Source organism: Camelina sativa, chromosome 14, assembly GCF_030686135.1.
Source record: "Camelina sativa cultivar CO46 ecotype springtype chromosome 14, ASM3068613v1".
Lineage (NCBI taxonomy): Eukaryota > Viridiplantae > Streptophyta > Magnoliopsida > Brassicales > Brassicaceae > Camelina > Camelina sativa.
In genome coordinates, this window is record NC_141893.1 from 6,502,149 (window position 1) to 6,511,726 (window position 9,578).

The 9,578-nt window shown below is 38.3% G+C and overlaps 3 protein-coding genes across 8 annotated transcripts; 1 reads left to right on the forward strand and 2 right to left on the reverse strand.

Moving 5' to 3' along the window:
• Window positions 1-71: 71 nt before the first annotated feature.
• LOC104740188 (sulfhydryl oxidase 1) lies at window positions 72-3,394 on the reverse strand. Of its 4 annotated transcripts, none has more exons than XM_087485392.1 (11): window positions 2,774-3,394; window positions 2,538-2,562; window positions 2,353-2,445; window positions 2,040-2,221; window positions 1,798-1,861; window positions 1,633-1,701; window positions 1,474-1,550; window positions 1,240-1,384; window positions 1,102-1,142; window positions 868-1,014; window positions 72-793 (listed from the first exon to the last, which is right to left on the reverse strand). In XM_087485392.1, the coding sequence occupies exons 1-11, from the start codon at window positions 2,983-2,985 to the stop codon at window positions 274-276; spliced, it is 1,575 nt and encodes a 524-aa protein (XP_087341518.1). In that variant the 5' UTR covers window positions 2,986-3,394; the 3' UTR covers window positions 72-273. The 4 variants fall into 4 exon arrangements, with proteins under 4 accessions (XP_087341518.1, XP_087341519.1, XP_087341522.1 ...); XM_087485393.1 differs by having other exon boundaries at window positions 72-804; window positions 2,774-3,334; XM_087485396.1 differs by having other exon boundaries at window positions 72-804; window positions 935-1,014; window positions 2,774-3,270.
• Window positions 3,395-5,400: 2,006 nt separating this feature from the next.
• Window positions 5,401-8,298, forward strand: LOC104740190 (uncharacterized). Of its 3 annotated transcripts, none has more exons than XR_015580691.1 (7): window positions 5,428-6,045; window positions 6,137-6,366; window positions 6,495-6,744; window positions 7,133-7,218; window positions 7,314-7,405; window positions 7,544-7,902; window positions 8,003-8,298. XR_015580691.1 is itself a non-coding variant. In XM_010460722.3 (6 exons), the coding sequence occupies exons 1-6, from the start codon at window positions 5,842-5,844 to the stop codon at window positions 7,771-7,773; spliced, it is 1,092 nt and encodes a 363-aa protein (XP_010459024.2). In that variant the 5' UTR covers window positions 5,401-5,841; the 3' UTR covers window positions 7,774-7,967. The 3 variants fall into 3 exon arrangements, 1 of the variants encoding a protein (XP_010459024.2); XR_015580690.1 differs by having other exon boundaries at window positions 8,006-8,298; XM_010460722.3 differs by lacking the exon at window positions 8,003-8,298 and having other exon boundaries at window positions 5,401-6,045; window positions 7,544-7,967.
• LOC104740189 (putative glutamine amidotransferase GAT1_2.1) lies at window positions 7,817-9,340 on the reverse strand. Its single transcript, XM_010460721.3, has 2 exons — window positions 8,307-9,340; window positions 7,817-8,212 (listed from the first exon to the last, which is right to left on the reverse strand). Exons 1-2 carry the CDS (start codon window positions 9,225-9,227, stop codon window positions 7,952-7,954), a joined length of 1,182 nt encoding a protein of 393 aa, XP_010459023.1. The 5' UTR covers window positions 9,228-9,340; the 3' UTR covers window positions 7,817-7,951.
• Window positions 9,341-9,578: the final 238 nt, after the last annotated feature.

Consider the following 9,578-nt stretch of genomic DNA (forward strand, 5'->3'; position numbering starts at 1 on the left):
ATCAACAAACTCTTTCCACAAAGAAACCCAACCAAAACCAATTAAGAAGCTATTCCGGTAAGACATATAGATGTCCAAGGGTGTATTGAATATTGCAAAATTTGAAGAGAAGAATCTATACAATCTGTAAGAGGAGGAGAGAAAAGGGACCTGAAGCAGGCGACATTGGCATCTCAACCTCAACGTCTTTGTATCTGTTGTCTGTAAGTTACAACAAAAAACAAAGCTCAGTCTCAGAATGTTAAATCATGTGAGCTTTTTGTTTCAGTAATTTCATCTCTCCTTTTCCCTTTCGCTTTCACTGTTACCGAATGTGTTCATAACCATATAGTTACTACTATATCTCTTTAAATAGTGCGACTTCCGGTTCTTCTGCTGCGTCCTCCAGTAGCAGGCGAGCGCCCCGAATGCGCAGCTTGCAAGTGCTATGGCCAATGCAGCTCCCACTGGCACAACCAGAGCATTGGTAGGCACTGCCATCTCTTCTGCAGCTACAACCACCTCCTCCTTCCTTGCACTGACACTATTTTTCTTGTAAATAGACACCAGTTTCTCTCCGTAGTACTTCTTCAAGAATTTGTAGACTTCATCATGATCCCAGTCAATGCTTTTCTGAGTGCTCGATAGATAACACGATGGGCAAAGCTGCTTCGGTGGCCATATCATCTTTGGGAACTTGGGGTCTCCTGTTCCCAGAGACTCTTCATCCTTCTTGAGTCTCTCGTCGACCTTGTTGTGTGTGCTCCACAGCCACAAGACGATATCACGTGCTTTTTTCAAGGGAGTTTTGACGCTGTCGGTAAGCTGTTAGATGTGAAAATGTGATAAATCGAGCTTGTTAGCCAACCCATGGATATGTCTTTTTACCTTAAGCACATGTCGTGAAAATGCTGACGGCAATCATCACACATGAAGAAGTTGTTGATGAACTCACAAATGGTCGTGAATGCAAATTGACTTTCTCCATCTTCAATCCTCACTGAAAGTGAATGCATCAAAACCCATAATCCGCAGCTGCAGTCAAATCATTTAAAAACAGCTCAGGAGCTTCTCCATGAATCATACAGTACATGACAACAGACTGATTTTGCAAAAGACTACCTGAATCCCCTAGTTTCGTTCTTGCTGCCACGGCAAAACATCTGCCAAATATGAAATTGAGTTGAAAACAAAAGAATTAGGTTTCTCTGCGTTTAAACGCAGGAGCAAAAAAAAAGTGGTCTGTTGGGCGGCACTCACGTAATTTCCCCGAGGAATATCCTTCCCACATATATGGTAGTTTCGTAGGGTATCTATGGCACCAGCTTCCTGGTCATAAGAGCATTCGCCTGACGGACATAAATCATCAAAATTCACGAGAATTTCAGCACTGCCCTTACGACACCTATTGAAAATATTCAACAGTTGATTAGGCATAAGAGAAAATGAGTGAGCAGCAAAATGTAAATGGGAATGTAAAGATGAAATTATTACCTTCTTGAAGGATGATGTGCCGATAAAAGCTGCAGAAACCTGATAAACGAAGTACCAGTTTCAGATGACTTGATTGCCTGTGGCCATAAAGACTACTCATAAACAAGGCTGAAAGGGATTTAGTTTGCATACAACAAAAGGGAAAAAACTCTTCTCCACCTTAAGCGACAAAATGATACCAAAAGCTTCTTCAGTTGCCTCCTCAATGTCAAATATGGCCTGAGAAATCTGCGATAAATCAACAACCAGCTCTATTTAATTTGTTTGTATTAAACAAAAGACTTCACTAATAGAAAATTAGGGGCAGAACACATTCTGAGAGACCTGTTCGTGGTCAGATATATTTGGCAAGAGATTTCCAAATTTATGATCATTCAAGCCGTAAGAACTGCACAACATGGACAAGAAAACAGATTTGAGTGCAATGTTACCCAACTGAATATATTTACAAGGGTTTTGATATTAGCCAATATAAAGGAGAAATAGATTGCTAAATTCTACCTTATAAATACAATAGATATGACTCCAACTTAAGTGGTCGACATGAAATTTCAGTGTATGCGTACCTGCCTATCTGCTTGTTGATCCAGCTCAACAAAAGATCAGCAGTGCGCCATTCATCGACTATGCTAATCTCACTTTTCTCTTGCTTAGGTTTCCAGCTGCCATCAACGAACTTCTTGGGAGGAGCCCAAAAGAGCATTGGAAAATGATTGATGGAGAACTTGTCACAGAGCTGTACATTCATCTGCGGAATAGTCATAAGGAACAATTAGAATGAACGTACTATTCACAACACAGTAAGATTTAGTTTTCAAGCCCCAATCTTTAAACTCACAATCCACATGAAGAAATAAGAGAAACAGGGAATCCAAGTACCTTTAAAGCACAATCAACCCTGGTCATCAAAACGACACCAGGATGTACAGCGTCTGCTCCATTGAATAGCTTTGTAACTTTTTCATAATGTGGCTGCAGAGTCACGCATTGAATATAAACAGGACTGACAAGAGAAGGCATTGAATAACGAAAGAGAAGAAGACGAGAACGAATGAAGTTATTACCTTGTAGTTTCTACATGCAGGACACCTTGAGCCAGACAAAAAAAGCATGATCAATGTCAGTACGGCACAAACTCCTTTGTCAATAATACTAATACGTTCTATATTTAAAAGACTAGGATTGGAGCAAAGTTAAAGTTATTTCCGGATAAAATCAGAAGATCCAGTGCTAAACAAACCCAAAGGTTGGATTTTTATTTCAGATTTGTTCAAGAGAGAGAGAGAATGAGGAAACTGACCAGTGAGCGAAGAACTCCAAAACGGCATATTTGGCGGAAGAGTCTTGGAAGACTGAATCAAAGTTGGTAGCGTTCAATTCGACAGCGTTATCTTTCTGATCGGAGTTGTTGATGCCGATGTCTCGGAGAATCGAGCGCGATCCCGGCGAAACCGACGCCGCAGCTTCAAGGCTCAGCAAACCCACGAACAGAAACAAGTGTGGCAAAGACATTTTAAATTCGAATAAAGCATAAAAATTTGAAGCTTGATCCAAATGAGAGGGAAGATCTAAGCACAGAAAAAAGAGCTTCCCTCCTTCCGATGTGAAACGGCAAAGGTTTCTGGTTTATTACGACGCCGTTACGCTTTGACCGGCGTCGATACTTGTTCTCCCTCCTCCGACTCCTTTCATAATGGGCTTTATTATAGGCCCATTACTAATTTCCACTTGTTGACCCAACCAAAAAGAATTGGAAAATAGATAATGCTAAATTAGAAATTTCTCTAGTCAGTAGTCAAATAAAAAGTTTGGCAATGTTTGTTATGTTTATATCCAGTAGAAAAAACTTATGGAGTATGTTATTCGAGAACTAGACTTGGATATACAACATTTTGTTGATAATAATGGTCCATACTCCAACAAATAAGCATTGTCAAAACGCCACAAGTGATGAAGAATTAACGCCGGAGAATGACGTAGTGAAAATAGTTCGTCGGACGATTGTTAGCTACGCGCCGCCGAGAGAGAAGACAAAAAAGGGTGAGTGACTAACGGCTGAGTCAGCATAGTCTTGGAAAATCGACAAAGTGACTACAACCACAAGTCAACCAACACTATCTGTCACAAGGAGACACACACACACACCTCACACATTAAGTCATTACAGTTTTAAACACATAGCTCACTTATATTATTGCCACTTCTCTTGCACTAGCAGTATCAATTGTTTCTAGTGGCCTTCTTGGCTTCTTGGTACGGGAAAAAAAAAATGACACTATAATGTATCGATCATGTGCACATCCTCTACCTCTAATAATAACATCACTTTTTTTTTTTTAATAATAAGAATGCAATAATAACAGGGTCCACGTACATGAATTCATTTTCTGATGTTATATTTGCATTCGTCTGACATATTTGGTTTCCTGATTTCTGAGTATTTATAATTGAGAGAACCATACCATTAGTATACTGTTCTCAGTCCCTGCGTCGATTTACAAAGTATACTTTGAAACGTAGCTTATACTTGGAAAATATTCTCTCCTCACCCTTGGATCCTTTCTTTTCTATGAACTTATACCGCTCAAAAAGGATGAAATACGAAGAGCCATCTTATTCTGCCAAGTATGCCGAAAGATAATTATTAGAAGTCCAATTTAAAGATTCCAATATGCCAAGTATATATTTTTTTCTCACGCATCAATAGCATCTAGTATCCACCTTCACCGTTAGTTATAGACGGCTCATTTGTTAAAAACCCCTTTTATTATGCATATTTTCCACTTCTTCCTTTCTGTTTTAAAATCATATTACAAACCCAATATTTCCAATTAAAGATATCCTAGTTTACTTGAGCTTCAATAAATTTCTCAAATTTTCAGTTTATTTTTGTAATAAACTAGATATTCAGCTGCGGCACACCGTTGAACTATATTTTTTTGTTTAAAAATACAAAATAATTTTTTATTATTATATTAATTATATATATATATATATAATATTTTGTATTTTTTAATCTACTATAGTTTTACATCAATACATTATGTAGTGTATAATTTCCATTATCTATCCGTATTATTCACTAAATTTAATTTAGTCAACAAATATATTTTTTTGTGATTTTTTTTTTCATTTACAATGTAGAGATAATAGTATTACATAATATATTATGTATTACATAATTACATAATATATTCTCTTTTTATAATTATATGAGTATACTATAATTTGACTTTGTAATTTTGGTTGTTTTATCTCTATATCATTTAACACTTTTGTATTCATAGTTGTGCAAGTCGAGCGTTTTTTTGTAAAGTTTGATTTATATCAATTGTTTCTTATTAGTATGGATCAAAAATTTATATATTAATATATTAGCTACTGAAAAATACTTAGGTGAAGAAGTATTTTTTTTAAACAATTTATGTTAGTTCGAGCCCCAAATTTTTTTAATATTTAAAGTTATTATCAACAGTTTAATCACTTGACTTTCAAACACATGAAAATAAGTTATTATCAACAGTTTTTTAGAGAATGAGTTAATTAAATTTAAAATATTTAATGCTAATGGGTGTTGGTCCGATACTTTTGAAAATTTGAGTAGGAGAAAATCTTTTTAAATTAGATTCCAAATTTGATATTATTTAAAATAAAAAATAATTGTAAAATTAATGTTAATGGCATGGTTTTAAATAAGTTCCAACTCCAAAATTTATTTCATAAATATCTCCAAAAATGTATATATAATATAATATAATAAAATATATATATAAGATTACCCAAATTAATACACAAAAAAAAACATACTCGACGAAGGTGGTGCAGTCAACTAAGTATTTTGGTGTATTAGTAACGATTAAGAAGAAGCAGGTCAAAAAGTAACTAATCATGACTTATAAGGGTCGATTTTGAAAAATAAACAAAAATAGGAGGTGCTTCAATTCTTTAATTAAAGAGTCCCCTTTTATTGACTCTCTCTCTCTCTCTCTCTCTCTCTCTCTAACTCTAACTCTTCTCTTGTTTTCTCATTTGCTTCAAATCCTTTAAAAACTCCATAAAAATTCTCAAATTCCATTCCCATTTCTCTAACCACTCCTCCCTCATCGTTACCTTCATTTTGATTCGGACGCTAAACCTCGCCTACTTAGTCTGATCTTCGGTTTTTGGGATTTGCCCTGTTCTTCGAATCTCCGATTGAACCTTTTTTTTAATCTAAGTTGCTACTTCGTAATCTCTTGTCCGTATAGAAACCTTGCCATCGTAGTGAGAGAAGTGTTGTTTCTGTTTAGTTCGGTCGGAAAAATCCACACTTGTTGTCGTTTGATTCCGGTTCATCTGCTTTGTGGTGGTGTCCGAGCTAAGAAAGAGATGTTGGGAGCTGGATTTCAGTTGACTCAGCAGCTGCAGAGAGCTCAGAGCGACCTTTCCAATGGCTGCGGATCGATTCACTCCAAGGAACGCGATACCGGGTCTGCATTGCACAAACCCAATGTTTCCGAGGCGTCTTCAAGTAATGTCGAACGATTTCTGAAGTCGGTCACACCATCTGTGCCTGCCCACTATTTCTCTAAGGTACATACATACATCATGTCAACCAGGTCAATACCTTTTTTTTTAATCAGTAGCTTGTTCATCTGAATGATATGAATTTTTTTATGAGCAGACAACAATAAAGGAAAGAAGAGGTAGTGATGTTGAGTTGCAAGTTCCTTACTTTGTTCTTGGAGATGTTTGGGAATCGTTTGCTGAGTGGAGTGCTTATGGCATTGGAGTTCCTCTCACTTTGAATAACAACAACAACAAAGATCGTGTCTTTCAATACTACGTGCCTTCCCTTTCCGGCATTCAAGTATATGCTGATGTTGATGCCTTCACTTCATCTCTTCAACCAAGGTAACAAGTTTTCAAGCTTATTATGTTCTTATCAAGTTCTTGAACATGAAGTGTGCCTTCAGTGTAAAGCTCGAGTCTTTGTCATTTGGGTGTTATTTTATCAATGTGTGTGTTCTTGTTTACTGCAGGCGGCAAGGTGAGGAGAGCGAAAGTGATTTCAGGGATTCAAGCAGTGAAGGAAGCAGTAGTGAATCTGAAAGAGGACTCTGTTATTCAAAAGAACAGATCTCTGCTAGAATGGACCAACTCTCATTAAGAAAGGAGCATAACGAAGACTCTTCTAGTGATGATGGCGAGCCTTTAAGCTCTCAAGGTCGTTTGATGTTTGAGTATCTTGAACGTGATCTTCCGTACATCCGTGAACCCTTTGCCGACAAGGTTTGTCTATTTTAACTCTGAGTATCAAGTCATCAAGGCATTTACAAAAGTTATTAGAAACCAAAAGGAATCAATGACCATGTTTATGATGTTAAATGTCTCATATTTCGAAATAAATTTTGCATGAGGCGACACGGAAGTTAGGTAATGACTAATGACAGATGTATTTATTGACGTTTTGAGCTTCTTTAAACAAAAATTGTTATCAGATAACTTGTAACAATCAAAAGCAAACAGTTGATGTAACATCAAAGTTTAATTTATGAAAATAATGCTATTAGTCAAACGCAACAACTCTTCCGTTTGTTCCAAAGCATCAAATACACCAGTGTTTGATCTACAAAAATGCAATTCCCATAGCTGTCTTATTCAGTTGTTACCATTGCAGATGTCTGACCTTGCCTCCAGATTTCCCGAGCTGAAGACGCTGAGAAGCTGTGATTTATTACCTTCGAGCTGGTTTTCTGTGGCATGGTATGGATTCTTTGTGTGACCTGCATATGTGTTTTGGTTCCACATTCCACATTACCCCATCGTCTCTCTTAGAATCCATTACTATACTTTTGCAGGTACCCAATTTACAAAATACCCACAGGACCGACGGTCAAGGATCTGGATGCTTGTTTCTTGACCTATCATTCCCTTCACACACCTTTACAAGGTAAGATTGGTTCCAGCGTTGCTTGATAGTAATAACCACTAGTTCATTGATTCTAGCTATGGCCTTGTCAGAATAACAGCTTTTGGGTAAAGATATATTCACTATTTATCTAAGTCTATCTTTCTTTGGTTCCTGTAGGTGCAGGCATCACAACACAGCCCATGTGTGCGGTGCAGCCAAGAGAGAGTGTTGAGAAGATGGAGCTTCCTGTCTTTGGTCTCGCCTCATACAAGTTGAGAGGTTCTGTATGGACAAGCTTGGGGGGCTCTGGTCACCAGGTCGCAAACTCCCTCTTCCAAGCCGCAGACAATTGGCTGAGGTTGCGTCAAGTCAACCATCCTGATTTCATCTTCTTCTGCCGACGGTGATGATATGATTACATACTATGAGGACGAAAAAGGATATAGGAAGTTATAAAAAAGGAACTCTTTATGATTATTGTCCTGAGGAAACCATACATATAGAATGCCGTCAATGTTTTTCAGTTGGTAGCTTCTGTAAGTTCACAGAATGCTAGTTTTCTTATTTTTGTGTTTGCAATAAAAGCTAATAGTTGAGGAAAGAGGAAAACTCAATGGTCCTATCTGTTGGTTCTAGCAGCTTTCTCTTGATGGCATCAGAGCAAAGACGAGCCATCATATGATGGAAGGAAACCAGATCAGACAGCCGCTCAGCAGACAACTTGTCCATTGCTCTCTCTTGCTCCTCTTTCCTCTTCATCCTTTTCATATACACACACGAGTTCCTCACCGTGGCTCCCATCTGCTTCAACCTATTCTCTTGTTGCTTGCTTAGAACCGTATTTGCCTGCATGATTCATTTCAGCCATGTCAGAAAATCCAATATTCAATAGCAAAACATAAAGCCTGCATATATACAAACGGATCTCTGAAGTCTTGACCTCTAGAAACTCAGTTTGAGAGAAGCTTTTGACGAGCGTCTTGGTTTTCCTCTTCATCTCCATCTCTCCTACGTTTACTTGTTTCTTCTGAAATGCTGTCACAGCTTTCACAAACTCCTGATAAACTAAAGCGCATCCCGGATAATCAAACTCATCAGAGCCTGAAAGCCTCATCCTCTCAGGATGAAACTGCAGACCCATCAAGAACTGACCTTCCTCTGGATCATATCGATCAGGATCATAAAACCCTTCAATCAAACCATCAGGAGCGTAAGCCATCGGCACAAAACGCTGCCCCAGTCTCTTCACACCCTGATGATGATACGAGTTCACCATTATATCCATCTCTTCGAACCACTTATGCAACGGCGTCTCCTCCACGATTCTAGCCTCGTGCCTATGTCCATCGTAGTTGTCGTAATCTATATGCTTCGTCCTACTCGTGGTCATAACTTCCTTGTCTATGTCTTGGTAAAGAGTTCCGCCTGCGGCAACGTTGAGAATCTGAGAGCCACGACAAATGCCTAAGAAAGGAATGTTTCTCTCGAGACAGAGTCTGGCCAGAGTCAGCTCGATGCTGTCTTTCTCTCGATCGATGGTCATGTCCTCTGCATGCACCTTTCTGATCTCATCCATCTCCTCCGGAGAGAGACCTGACGAAGATTCTGCGTCGGCGTAGAGAGAAGGGTCGACGTCTTCTCCTTCGCAGAGGAGGACGCCATGGATTGGCTCGAAGCTGTGGAGCATAGAATGGATCCCATTGACACGTGGTACGATGACAGGGACGGCACCGGAGGAAACAATGAGATCGAGATGGTATTCTCCTACGAAGTCCACGTACTTGTTCTTGCGGAGAGTCCGACGAGAGACGATGAGAACTCTGGGGATAATCTTGGACGAGAGATCATTAGCGACCACCATTTTCTAATTAGAATTGGTATTACTATTGTTGTTTATAGTCTTTAGACTTTAATTCTCTTTTTTATTTGTATGGTTATGTCTTACTTCTCTTAGTTATTTATAGACCTTTCATTGAGGCGTTGAGGCGCCGCGTACATCCAATGCATTTGCACACACTGTACTCTTGTAATATCTCTATACGTTTTTGGTCAAACCTTCCCGATTGGATACTGACGTGGACTTCATTGGATATTCCAAATTAGTACCTCTTTGTGATTAGGCTGAAATTAATAAAACGTTTCATTTCCTTTTTTTGTTAGTGATATACATTAGATTAATGGAGTTTTTGGATGGATCAGATTAGGTTTGTAA